Genomic DNA, 14,874 nt, shown 5'->3' with positions numbered 1-14,874 from the left:
GCACATTCATGCATCCACATCCATACATCCACATCTACATGCACATTCACATCCATACATCCACATCTATATGCGTACATTCTCATCTACATGCATACATCCACATCTCTATGCATACATCCACATCCACACCCACATTCACATTCTCCTCATACATCTACATCTACATGCATACATCCACATCCACATCCACATCTACATCTATACATCTACATCTACATGTATACATCAACATCTCCATTCACAACTACATCTACATGCATACATCCATATCTCCATTCCCATCTACATCTATACATCTACATCTACATGCATCCATCCACCTCCACATCCACATCTACATCTATACATCTACATCTACATGTATACATCCACATCTCCATTCACATCTACATCTATACATCTACATCTACATGCATCCATCCACATCTCCATTTACATCCTCATCTACACATCTATTTCTACATGCATACATCCACATCCCATGCATACATCCACCTCCACATTCACACTCACATCCATACATCTACATCTACATGCAACATCCACATCTCCATGCATAATAAAATTCTTTTAATTAATCTAGGATGATAGTTCCTAGAATATGGTAGGAAGTCCTCTTTTTATGCTTTGAATGAATTTATTTTATGCATAATTTCTATAAAAATTTTGCCATAGCTCCGCTACTATGACTGATAAATCTCAATTTTTTTTCTAAGGGATAAAGCTCATTATTAAGGAAATAATTAGAATGGTCTCTAATTGGATCATCAATCCATAATGGTCTCTAATTGAATCATTAAGAAAACAATTAGAATGGTCTCTAATTGGGTCATCAATCCATAATGGATTGAATCATCAATGTGCATAAACTAAAAGCATAGCAAAAAGCCATTAATTTGGCCTCAAGCATAGCTTAATCTTCGATTAAGGAAAGGCTTTATGAAGAGCTTCATTTGGATTGAGAATGGGTCATGAGTATGACCTTTTCTTGAGTGAGAGAGAGAAATTACATAAAAACCATTAGAATTTAAACATAAATGGAAATTAACTTCTATAGCATTTATTAAATTATGTAACTCTTCACTACTATTCACCAATTAACTTCAATAGCATTTAAAAAACCATACCAATTAAACTTCTCAAGCTTGAGAGGGGTTGAGAAGAGAGAATCATTGAGAAATTATAGAAAAGATCAAAATTCAATATACTTACCTTATGATTTGCTTGATTCTTTATTCACGGTAGAGGCCCCCAACCAATCAATTGGTTTAGTATGTTGATGGAGCCACCAATGGGGATTGAAGAAAGAGAGAAGTGTCAAAAACTAGTGAATTATTAAAGAATTCACAGTTCTTGGCTTAGGTGGAGTAGAGTAACAAGGCATAAGACTCTATATATTTTGGCTTAGGTGGAGTAGAGTAACAAAGCATAAGACACTATATGCTTTGGCTTAGGTGGAGTAGAGTAACAAGGCATAAGACTCTATATGTTTTGGCTTAGGTGGAGTAGAGTAACAAAGCATAAGACTCTATATGCTTTGGCTTAGGTGGAGTAGAGTAACAAGGCATAAGACTCTATATATTTTGGCTTAGGTGGAGTAGAGTAACAAAGCATAAGACTCTATGTTTTTTTCAACAAGGGGAGGCTTCTATTTATAGGAAAATTTGAGCTCCTAACCAAACAAACTGATTCTAGAATTTTCCAAGTCAGTTTGGTCACTTTTTGACCATTTTTAGGTCAGTTAAGCTAACGTTTTGGAACTAGACTTGAATTAGGAGAGAGGAGAGATAAAATATCTCAATTTTTATGAGTTTAAAACTCATTCAAGCATGTGAAATATGCACCTCCTTTAAAGAATTCCCCTTCCTTACATATGTGTCATAATGGAATCATTTTAATATTGTTCATAGTTTTTTACTAATAAACCTTGTACATTTTCAACTCTTCATCTTATGTGAGCATTTAAGGGACTCCCCTTCCTTACATATGTGTCATAATAAAATCATTTAAGGGAAATATGCACCTCCTTTAAAGAACTCCCCTTCCTTACATATGTGTCATAATGGAATCATTTTAATATTGCTCATAGTTTTGTACTAATAAACCTTGTACATTTTCAACTCTTCATCTTATGTGAAATATGCACCTCCTTTAAAGAACTCCCCCTTCCTTACATAGGTGTCATAATGGAATCATTTTAATATTGCTCATAGTTTTTTACTAATAAACCTTGTACATTTTCAACTCTTCATCTTATGTGAGCATTTAAGGGACTCCCCTTCCTTACATATGTGTCATAATAAAATCATTATACCCAAAATATCTCATATTTTTAATATTGCTCATAGTTTTTTTCTAATAAACCTTGTACATTTTCTACTCTCCACCTCAAGTGAGCATTTACTCATTTTTGGGTATTTTCTTTTTTTACAATTTGGATTTATCTCCTCCCTACACATGGATTGATGCTATTGGCCCATAGGAACCTTAATTGGACCATAGTCTAAAGATTTCTGAAAATCTAGACCCTTAGGCTAAGGTTCTTTATACCTATTTTCAATTAATTCCAATTGCACATTGGAAAATTCTTTTTAAATTTCTGTTTCAGGGGAACTCATCTGAATTATAAGAGATATTTTTCTATCCAAAAATATTCAAAATCTGAATATTCTCTCTCTAGAATATTTTCTCTCTCTAGGTTAAAACAGCCACAAACAAGATCTCTTATATTTCAGAAAAGGAATTGATTACAGGGGAATATACTAGACATCAAAAAGGGGTTGGGGGAGGAATCTTACATTCTACCCCACTTAAAAAACGTGAGATGTCCTCATCTCGCAACTTGGGATAATTTTGCAAGATGCACGAATATGAGACTTAGAGAAAAATTTTAATCAAGATTAACCACCAAGAAAAGTCTTAAAGAGGGCAAGATAAGAATAAGATTTAAACTTTATTCATTCTCGGAACTTATACAGTAAAGATAGAAGAACTCTTTACACTTCCATAAGCCCGTCCATCATATGGTCACAAAAGCAGTCCTCACAAGCTGCACAAGTATAGGGTAACTCATCTATGGGAATGATTCTGCTGGTTATTGCCGCACCTATCTCAGTGGTATGAGGTGATCCAACAAAAGGACCTCTGAGAGGCAAGCCAAAAACGAGGTAAAGGCATATCTTCTCATGAGGAAGAAAGCACGCCAGTAAGAAGACCCGCTCAGAAAACCCAAGATGCCTTGATCTCATGACGCAGTAGTATCGGGGACCCAGACCCAAGGCTTCGATAACCATGGCCAAGCGGACATTGTTACGAAAGTGCTGCTGACCCCAGGGTGTTACCCTAGTTATGTTTTGATAGGTCCGCCATTTGGTCTGCGCTACAGAAGTTCCTAGGTGAGGAAAAAGTGAGCGCTCATATTGTTCTATAAAGTCTTTCTTCACAGACTCTCTTGCGTCTTGAAGGTGAGAAATCATCAGGGATAAAACTAATTCCTGTTGTTGCCAAGCCATGAAGGAGATTAAGAAAGAAAGGAGATTGATGGGAGTAAGATTACTGTGAGCGGCAAGTAAAAGTTACGACTTATATAAAGGAAGGAGCTAGCGTAACCTAGAAGCCAACGGTAACTTGCCACTGAAGTTTTACCGTCTTTCCATGATTTGGGTTTGGCACATTTTTCTATAGAAGGCATTAAGAATTTTGAGATGAGGAGATAAAAGAAACTTGTAGGCTAAGTCACCTACTTTCATTGAATTCAGATATAAGGATCACAATATGTGGGGGATAACTTCTTATACTCCCAAGAGATAAAGAACTTCTTTTGGGCCGTACTCGAATGAAAACCAAAACCTTGGTATCCAAAACACCGATTCTCACTTCTAAACTCATTGTTCTAAATCCTTAAAACAGGTGGGACTCCTGAGAGTATTCTAGGGAAAGGGTCTTCCTTTTTTTAAACAGAAACTTTCTTTTATTTTAGAGAGGGAATAATTATAAGATCAGAAAGGGAGATTCTTACTCCTGTATACCTCGAAGGCTGGGAAGGAATCTTACATCCTACCCCACTTAAAAAGTGCGAGATGTCCTCATCTCACAAGGTAGAGGATAACTCTTTTTCTTAAGATCCAATTTTTATTCTGGGGTTGCTTATATTCTGGTCAACCCAACAGAACACTGGGATAAATATCCCTTATATAGAACTCATCATTAAATAACAATTCATTTAACATGATAATGGTCCATTAGACCGAAAAATTTCCTTCGGAACATTCCTCCACGGAAACTTCAGTCAAGCAAGTTCTCAATTTGACATCCCTTAACTTGATCTACCGGTCAAGTATTAATAGCAGCAATCTGACAGCACAACCCACTACTCTCATAGTGATTTGCTGAATTCATTATCATCATTCTAGTTATGAATATCATCACGGGGACTCGTCCCATTCCCCCTCATTGTGGTTTCATTATATTTCAACTAATTTTTAAAAATCAACATTTTTCAATCAGCATTTTCAATCAGAATCCAAATCAATTCATTCATTCTCAAACAGAATTAAAAATCATATCAATCACATTCGAAATCATCATCTAGATAGCATTAATGCTTATAATTTCAAGTCTTAGATTTACTCGTATATACTGTCAGTAAAGAGCTGCAGTATACTCTCGGTATATATGGGTAGTCACGGCCCTTGGAATTATAAGGTAAATACTATCATGTCTACGCCTCAAGCAAGTCAGGGATTCTATATAATTGCGGTACTTCCATCTGAAGACCCAATTACCAAAATTACGAGTTTCAGTTTGAATATCAAATTGTATGAATTATATCACACAATTATAACCTTTTTGTGTTTCTTGATAAATTTTTGACATATTTGTCTTCTCAGTTGATCTTTATTAACCAAATGCTCTGATACCAACTGTAAGATCCCTGTTCCCACCGAGCAACAGATTCGGGATACTAGCAGCGGAAGTAGCACTTCTCGCGCGGGACAGGGATCCCACATTCGGGGCCTCACCCACGGATATCCGAATAAGCGACTAATCCGTCGGTTGTTCCAAAACCGAACCCGGAAAAACTTCCTTTACTAGAAAGCACGGGCGATTCCACCAGGATAACTTTTTACTCTAACGTAGTCAAGATCATTTCTGATCGAGATGATCCAATTACATCTATAAGATACTTAGTCAGTTCAAGGAAGAAACTTGCACTTGGATCATTGGGATTAACGCTTTTTTCCCCATTCAAGAGGCACAGCCGTTGATTCCTATCCATAGAACAGTTACTATCCGGGATTTATTTTTTATATCGTAAAAACAAAAGTTTGAGTCTCGATTTACGGATCCATCAGTCCAGCCTAACCCCATCCAGTCCCATGGGTTAGCCAACCGCCCAACCACTGTAGTGATGGGATCCAATTAAGAATTTGGTTAGGTTTTGTCCCGGGTACCAAGGAAAAGAGTTCCAAGGCCCCCTAGCCGGATGTTCATGCAAAATAAAACTAGTCACACCACTCACACACCCAATATGAAATTGCCTTTTCACAGATTCAACCAGTTTAAAACAATCCTTTAATAAAACCATAGTATCACTAATCACCATCTTCCAATTTATCCAGTTGATTCTCAATTTTTCCATCATTCCTTCATCAGAGTATCTATGGCATCATTGGCAACTAGGACGCTCACCACCTGTCCACACAGGGGCCGTTTCTTAGTTCCTAGCCCTTAATACTTGGCAATATAATCACTTATCAAGATGGACTCTCGTTGAAGATCAGCAAGATCAACCAACGGATCCATATAAGGAGCCATGGACTCATCCATTGAAGACCAGCAAGGTCAATCAATCAGATCCATGCTCGATTTCAGAAAACAACTCCAACTCTGTTCCAATATCTTCCTCGACGCACGCGTGGATATCCTAGGTGACCCAGAGCCCGAGCACCGTATGGTCAGCACCCTCTAGGATCCTTCGCAGGTAACCTAGCGCTTCACGCATAGGCCGCTTCCTTGGCCCCTCATCCACCGTACCGGAAGCTTACCATTTTAATCGCACCGAGGCTGGTCAAGACCTCGGCTGACCTTGCTGCGCGAGACGTCCTTCATTGACTCTCCGTCAGCGGTTGCAACATTATCAGTTAGGTCTCACGACCTTAATCACAAGATAGTCACAATGCTCCCCCAGCAATCTTGACATAAAACAGTCATTTACAAACAGCATTTACAAACAGTTTACAATACAGTTTCTATTTTTACTTTCATTTTTCCACATTATCCCTCATCAATCCACATTACTTATTCCATATTCCATTTATATGTATACTCATCCCATCACATCATTTTCCATCTCAACACTTCATGTTCCTTCACATCACATATCGTATATTCACATCCATACATATATCCACATCCACATCCACATCCACATTCACATCCACACATCCACATCTACATCCATACATCTAATTTCACATTCACATCTACATGCACATTCATGCATCCACATCCATACATCCACATCTACATGCACATTCACATCCATACATCCACATCTATATGCGTACATTCTCATCTACATGCATACATCCACATCTCTATGCATACATCCACATCCACACCCACATTCACATTCTCCTCATACATCTACATCTACATGCATACATCCACCTCCACATTCACATCCACATCTATACATCTACATCTACATGCATACATCCACATCCACATCCACATCTACATCTATACATCTACATCTACATGTATACATCAACATCTCCATTCACAACTACATCTACATGCATACATCCATATCTCCATTCCCATCTACATCTATACATCTACATCTACATGCATCCATCCACCTCCACATCCACATCTACATCTATACATCTACATCTACATGTATACATCCACATCTCCATTCACATCTACATCTATACATCTACATCTACATGCATCCATCCACATCTCCATTTACATCCTCATCTACACATCTATTTCTACATGCATACATCCACATCCCATGCATACATCCACCTCCACATTCACACTCACATCTATACATCTACATCTACATGCAACATCCACATCTCCATGCATAATAAAATTCTTTTAATTAATCTAGGATGATAGTTCCTAGAATATGGTAGGAAGTCCTCTTTTTATGCTTTGAATGAATTTATTTTATGCGTAATTTCTATAAAAATTTTGCCATAGCTCCGCTACTATGACTGATAAATCTCAATTTTTTTTCTAAGGGATAAAGCTCATTATTAAGGAAATAATTAGAATGGTCTCTAATTGGATCATCAATCCATAATGGTCTCTAATTGAATCATTAAGAAAACAATTAGAATGGTCTCTAATTGGGTCATCAATCCATAATGGATTGAATCATCAATGTGCATAAACTAAAAGCATAGCAAAAAGCCATTAATTTGGCCTCAAGCATAGCTTAATCTTGGATTAAGGAAAGGCTTTATGAAGAGCTTCATTTGGATTGAGAATGGGTCATGAGTATGACCATTTCTTGAGTGAGAGAGAGAAATTACATAAAAACCATTAGAATTTAAACATAAATAGAAATTAACTTCTATAGCATTTATTAAATTATGTAACTCTTTACTACTATTCACCAATTAACTTCAATAGCATTTAAAAAACCATACCAATTAAACTTCTCAAGCTTGAGAGGGGTTGAGAAGAGAGAATCATTGAGAAATTATAGAAAAGATCAAAATTCAATATACTTACCTTATGATTTGCTTGATTCTTTATTCACGGTAGAGGCTCCCAACCAATCAATTGGTTTAGTATGTTGATGGAGCCACCAATGGGGATTGAAGAAAGAGAGAAGTGTCAAAAACTAGTGAATTATTAAAGAATTCACAGTTCTTGGCTTAGGTGGAGTAGAGTAACAAGGCATAAGACTCTATATATTTTGGCTTAGGTGGAGTAGAGTAACAAAGCATAAGACACTATATGCTTTGGCTTAGGTGGAGTAGAGTAACAAGGCATAAGACTCTATATGTTTTGGCTTAGGTGGAGTAGAGTAACAAAGCATAAGACTCTATATGCTTTGGCTTAGGTGGAGTAGAGTAACAAGGCATAAGACTCTATATATTTTGGCTTAGGTGGAGTAGAGTAACAAAGCATAAGACTCTATGTTTTTTTCAACAAGGGGAGGCTTCTATTTATAGGAAAATTTGAGCTCCTAACCAAACAAACTGATTCTAGAATTTTCCAAGTCAGTTTGGTCACTTTTTGACCATTTTTAGGTCAGTTAAGCTAACGTTTTGGAACTAGACTTGAATTAGGAGAGAGGAGAGATAAAATATCTCAATTTTTATGAGTTTAAAACTCATTCAAGCATGTGAAATATGCACCTCCTTTAAAGAATTCCCCTTCCTTACATATGTGTCATAATGGAATCATTTTAATATTGTTCATAGTTTTTTACTAATAAACCTTGTACATTTTTAACTCTTCATCTTATGTGAGCATTTAAGGGACTCCCCTTCCTTACATATGTGTCATAATAAAATCATTTAAGGGAAATATGCACCTCCTTTAAAGAACTCCCCTTCCTTACATATGTGTCATAATGGAATCATTTTAATATTGCTCATAGTTTTGTACTAATAAACCTTGTACATTTTCAACTCTTCATCTTATGTGAAATATGCACCTCCTTTAAAGAACTCCCCCTTCCTTACATAGGTGTGATAATGGAATCATTTTAATATTGCTCATAGTTTTTTACTAATAAACCTTGTACATTTTCAACTCTTCATCTTATGTGAGCATTTAAGGGACTCCCCTTCCTTACATATGTGTCATAATAAAATCATTATACCCAAAATATCTCATATTTTTAATATTGCTCATAGTTTTTTTCTAATAAACCTTGTACATTTTCTACTCTCCACCTCAAGTGAGCATTTACTCATTTTTGGGTATTTTCTTTTTTTACAATTTGGATTTATCTCCTCCCTACACATGGATTGATGCTATTGGCCCATAGGAACCTTAATTGGACCATAGTCTAAAGATTTCTGAAAATCTAGACCCTTAGGCTAAGGTTCTTTATACCTATTTTCAATTTATTCCAATTGCACATTGGAAAATTCTTTTTAAATTTCTGTTTCAGAGGAACTCATCTGAATTATAAGAGATATTTTTCTATCCAAAAATATTCAAAATCTGAATATTCTCTCTCTAGAATATTTTCTCTCTCTAGGTTAAAACAGCCACAAACAAGATCTCTTATATTTCAGAAAAGGAATTGATTACAGGGGAATATACTAGACATCAAAAAGGGGTTGGGGGAGGAATCTTACATCAATAGCAAGGGAGAGAGTGAGCTTGAGCTCCTTGGTAAGCGCATGCGCGCGCGCGCGCACACACACACACACAAGAGAGAGATGGATAGCTGAATTTTCTTTTATTCACTTCTCTACAACCATAACATAAAGATAAGAGTACATACCATAAGGGAAAGTATTCCTACTACTAAAACATACAAAGATCCGTCCATAGTATGAACTCGACTATATGAGTTAACACTATAACCATGCCATAACTCTAGTAAACCAAATTGGCTATCATAAAACTTGTAAACCATTGGTGGTATATTACCCATAGTCTCACCCACCATGCTAGTGGCATAAGTGTGGAGCTGTCATCCTAGTGTGTCATCCATATCTACACTAGTTGAGCTCGATTTCTCAACTAGTGGCATAAGTGTGGAGCTGTCATCCTAGTGTGTCATCCATATCTACACTAGTTGAGTTCAATTTCTCAACATTAGACATGTTGTCCAAGTATGGGATGATAGGGTGTAAGCCAATCTTAGTGCCATTGGAGCATTGGAACACAACATGAGGTTGTCTGCACAGGTGATCTCTTACAATGTACATGCACATAGGGGTAGTTTGATCTACATAACTATAACATGCCAAATTTGAGCTCTTCAATTAGATTAGTGAGTCAATTTATGCAAGCCTTGAGGAAGACATATTTAGATGAATGGCACAAATATGTTATGGACTTTTATGAACGTTTTTATGAGGATGGAGTACACATACATAAAGTCCACAAATATGTTATGGACTTTAAAATTGGTTCCTCTACAATTTCATATGGCACTCTCTTCTTTCCAATGGTGGCCAAGAGCTCCTTAAGCCTCCATTTCAGATTGAAAGGGCTTAGACTACCCTTCCTTTCGAATCTTCACTTTGGAAGGACCTTCTCCTGGATAGGACCAGAACCTTGGGAGTTGAGAATGCTGATGGCTGTCAACAGTAGCGCCACCACGAGCATGGCAGACATCCTTAGAGTTCCAAATGGTGCAATCGGGACCCTAAAGTGTACTCCGTGTAGATGCAGCGTGGGCACAAGTCATCCCTTAAACACAAAACAGCACCCTAGGACTAGCACACATCGCAAAGCCCGTATACACTACCCTAGGACACTATCAGCTTATGGGCAATGCGCAGGTCAGAGAGGGATGGTGGAGATGAAGGAGGGCAGCAGGTACCCATATGTTTGCAGGGCTCTGCTGGGCTGCAATCCATTGTCTTCTTTACACCGGTCAAGCGGAATCACAGCAAGCAGATGCCCCACATTGCCTGGTCATTTTTTCGGAACCTGCTAACTAATCCGCTCCATTTCCATCTAGATAGAGGAGGAAGATTAACCCTTGGATTGCCCCAGACTTGTCAAGGACGACCTGCATGCTATCGAGTGTAGTTTTTAAATCAAAATACTCGCTTTTTCTTGTAAATTAAACCTTTTTTTTTTTGTTTTGTTTTTTTTGGGTTTTGTGTGTGTGTGTGTGTGGGGGGGGGGGCGCGGTGCAAGAAGCTAAAATGGACAAGTTAAGAAATTTTTATATATGCTCTCATCCAAAGACTCTGTGTTCAGCCTTGGCGTATTTTTCCAGGTAATGACTGTAGGGTTTTGGAGGATTTTTAAATGCTATATTCAACACCCTGCCAGAGAACAGTCATCATGCTTTCTTTTGTGTGTGTGTGTGTCGGTTTTGTGCTCTACTTGTGAAGTGTGGTAGCTTCAGGTGGACATTCCAGTTCTGCTGGAGACTTCAGTAACCTGTGTAGAAAGGAGCAGCTCTATGGGGCTCTGCAGACACTGGAACTCATGGAAGAGCAAGGGATCCCCTTGTTGAAAGACAACATATACCACCTTCTGCAGGGATGCACCATACAAAAAAACTTAATGGTTGCCAGGCGCACACATTCCCTGATGGTGAGCTCTGAACTAGACACTCACTCCTTTCTGGGTGATCACCTTATTAGGTTATTTGCTTCATGTGGCAGCTTGCTAGAAGCGAATCAAGTCTTCTGCAAGGTGTCCAATCCGAGTGTCTTTACATGGAATGGGATCATTTCTGCACATGTTAGAGCTGGAGAATGTGAAAGGGCGGTCGAGTTGTACTGCGAAATGCGGGAAGACGGTGTGAAACCGGACAATGTTTTGTATTTGAGCATCCTGAAAGCATGTGGCATCACACAGGACATAGGGCAGGGCAGACTGATACATGACCAGGTCATTAGTCATGGGTTTGAATCAGATGTGTTTGTTGGGAGCACCATCATTGACATGTATGCCAAATGTGGCAGCCTGGAAGAAGCACGCAAAGTATTCGACAAACTAGCCAATCGGAACTTGGTGTCATGGAATGCGATGATTGCTGGGTATGTGCAGAATGGGCTTGGCCTTCCTGCTGTGGAGCTTTTTGAGAAAATGCAGGTAGAGGGTGTGAAGGTGGATGGTTTTGTGTTCTCCTGCATCTTGAAAGCTTGCGGACACCTAAAAGATATCAAACTTGGGAGGCGGCTGCATGACCAGATAAAAGAAGTTGGGTGTGGGAGAGAATTGGTTGTGGGCAATGCCCTCGTTGACATGTATTGCAAATGTGCAAGCTTGGAAGAGGCATGCGAAGTGTTTGACAAAATGCCAAACCGGAATGCTATCTCATGGACTGCAATGATTGCAGGATATGCCCAGCATGGGCATGGTGCTTTGGCTCTCGAACTCCATGAAAAAATGCTTCAAAAAGGTGTAATGTCAGAGAGAGCTACATTTCTGTGTGTTCTCAAAGCCTGTGGTAGTATAGGAGCTGTAGAGTCGGGCAGATCCGTACATGGCCAGATTATTTATGTTGGCTTAGATTTGGATGTTGCCATTGCAAATACCCTAGTTGACATGTATGCCAAATGTGGAAGCTTGGACGAAGCACACGAAGTGTTCGATAAAGTGTGCAATCGAAATGTAGTTTCATGGGGTGCCATGATTGCAGGACATAGCCAGCACGGCCATAGTGCACATGCCCTTGATCTTTTTGCGAGAATGCAACAGGATGGCATAAAGCCAGATGACGTGATGTTCTCATCCTTGTTAAAAGCTTGTGGCAATATTGAGGCCACGCAGCAAGGCAGGTTGATACATGACCAGATTCTTAGAAGCAGTCTTCAGTCGGATGTAGTTGTAGGGAACAGTCTAATTGACATGTATGCAAAATGTGGCAGCATGGAGGAGGCCCAAAAAGTGTTTGAGAGTATACCAAATCGGACCCTGATTTCATGGGGTTCGATAATTGCAGGTTTTACCCAACAAGGGCATGGACTCCATGCTCTGTCACTCCTTGAGAAGATGCAAGAGGAGGGATTTGTGCCTGACAAGGCCATTCTGTTGTGCGCTTTACAAGCATGTGGCAACATAGGGTCCATAGAGAAGTGCTGGATGCTGCATGAGCAGATTATTGACAGTGGCTTTAAGAATGATTTGGTAATTGGAAATGCTCTTGTTGACATGTATGCCAAATGTGGAGTCCTTGAGGAGGCTTTAAAGGTCTTCAATGAATTACCCACACGCGACGTGACTTCATGGGGTACGATAATTACTGGTCATGCACATCATAGAGCTGGTCTTGCTGTTCTAACACTTTTTGAGAGGATGCAGCAGGAGGGAACAGAGCCAAATGACATCATCATTCCTTGCATTTTGAAAGCATGCAGCAGCATAGGATCCATAAGGCTGGGCTGTCTAACACATGATCAGGTGATTAGAGGTCAACTTGAATCCACTACTGTTGTAGAGAACTCTCTGATTGACATGTATACAAAATGTAGGAGCTTAGAGGAAGCACAGGCAGTGTTTGATAGAATGCAAAGAAAAGATCAAGTATCGTGGAGCACTTTGATTGCAGGATATGCACATGGTGGCAATTGCAGGATGATCCTGCATTGTCTTGAAGGCATGAAACAGCAAGGCTTGAAGCCAAGCGGTGTGCTTTTTGTTAGCATCCTTGGTGCTTGCAGTCAGGCTGGTCTCTTGGAAGAAGGTCGTCGATTTTTCAAATCAATGACAGAGGATCTCTGCATAAGGCCAGCTGTTGAGCACTACAACTGTATGATTGACCTTCTTGGCCGTGCAGGACGTCTGCTTGAGGCTGTCAAGTTCATTGAAACCATGCCAATTTCTCTAGATCTTGTTGGATGGACGTCTTTGTTAAGTAATTGCAGAGTACACGGAGACGTGCAGATAGGTAGACTTTGCCTTGAGCAAGTGATGCGATTGGATCCAAGCAATGCATCTGGATTGATGCTAATGACAAACATCTATGCTGATGCTGGCATGTGGGAGGATGTAAAGAAATTGCAAGAGATGCAGAGAAGCAAAGGCATGCCGAAGAAACCTGGAATGGCCTGGATAGAGGTTCGGAACAAGGTGCATGAGTTCATGGTGGGAGAAGAACAATTAGAAAGTGATCAAGCGTATTGTATAACTGATAAACTGGGCAGGATGTTAAAGGAGGAGGGTTATGTGCCAGAACTGGACTTACTGACAGAGCCGTATCATCAAAGGAAAGTGCTTTCTGTGGGTAGAGACAGGATGTTAAAGGAGGAGGGTTATGTGCCAGAACTGGACTTACTGACAGAGCCGTATCATCAAAGGAAAGTGCTTTCTGTGGGTAGAGACAGGATGTGGTAATGTCAAGACATTATGAGAGGAAGGGGTTGTTACCCCAGATAGTCATTAAAGCATTCCGTCTGACATCTGCTGACCTGGTCTTGCTCTAGATCCTGTTTTAGAGGAGAGGGGGTGTGCTTTATCAGACCTGGTGGTGAAGAGTGATGTGCATGATGAATCTGAATGTCCTTCAGTAGCCTCTGTACATCTAACACTCCAGATCTGCCAGTCTGTCAAGCTTCTGATAATCTTCCAACCTGTGTCTACTGCCAAGTGATGTGCATTGAAAGGAGATTGGGTATCTCTGCCAGGGACAGTTCTTCCAAGCACAGAGGACACAATCTGTCAGACTAACATCTGGGTCCCGAATCAGTGAGCCATGCAACTGCTCCTTGGGTAATGATGGATGATCCCCTCTTGATATGAGACATAAGCGATGCAATATAATTGGGCCTATATGCATCCTTAAAACACAGTGGTGAATGGTCTTTGATGATGCAGTGCATTTGGGACACTTGAGGGCTGCACCCATTATTGATCTGCAGTAATTGACAGGCAGTTCACCTTGGGCCTGGCCGATGCTGGTAGTACATCTCTTGGAATCGGTCATGTGGGGCGTGCGCTTTTCCTCATTTCTCGTGTAGGCTGCATATGGCTTATGAGAGGAAAATTAGGAATTCCGGGTTCACACTGGATGATGAGAGGAGCCTTGGGCACGTTGTGGAGAATCCGAAAAGTGTGCAGTTCCTAGTCAATGTTTGGGTGAAACTTGTGAAACCAACGAATCCCTTCGATTATGTCCGCTCCTACAAGAGGGACAACCATGAAATCATGCACAAACTCTGTGCCCTATATTACATGCATGGAAGCTGT

The 14,874-nt window shown here is 39.6% G+C and overlaps 1 protein-coding gene across 2 annotated transcripts; it reads left to right on the top strand.

Annotated features, from left to right (window-relative positions):
* Positions 1-10,176: 10,176 nt before the first annotated feature.
* LOC147619005 (pentatricopeptide repeat-containing protein At3g53360, mitochondrial-like) lies at positions 10,177-14,167 on the top strand. 2 transcript variants are annotated; one of them, XM_086774217.1, is made up of 3 exons: positions 10,241-10,951; positions 11,070-11,274; positions 11,346-14,167. In XM_086774217.1, exon 3 carries the CDS (start codon positions 11,470-11,472, stop codon positions 14,020-14,022), a length of 2,553 nt encoding a protein of 850 aa, XP_086630343.1. In that variant the 5' UTR covers positions 10,241-10,951; positions 11,070-11,274; positions 11,346-11,469; the 3' UTR covers positions 14,023-14,167. The 2 variants fall into 2 exon arrangements, with proteins under 2 accessions (XP_086630342.1, XP_086630343.1); XM_086774216.1 differs by having other exon boundaries at positions 10,177-10,951; positions 11,070-14,167.
* Positions 14,168-14,874: the final 707 nt, after the last annotated feature.

Source organism: Cibotium barometz, chromosome 34 (assembly GCF_041138505.1).
Source record: "Cibotium barometz isolate CiBa-2024 chromosome 34, ASM4113850v1, whole genome shotgun sequence".
Taxonomy (NCBI): Eukaryota; Viridiplantae; Streptophyta; class Polypodiopsida; order Cyatheales; family Cibotiaceae; genus Cibotium; species Cibotium barometz.
This window is presented reverse-complemented; position numbering and strand designations above follow the sequence as displayed.

Coding starts and splice junctions, on each gene's coding strand:
- LOC147619005 (XM_086774216.1), top strand. CDS start 10,878: ATGGACAAGTTAAGAAATTTTTATATATGCTCTCATCCAAAGACTCTG. Junction 10,952..11,069: donor GCCTTGGCGTATTTTTCCAG/GTAATGACTGTA, acceptor CTACTTGTGAAG/TGTGGTAGCTTCAGGTGGAC.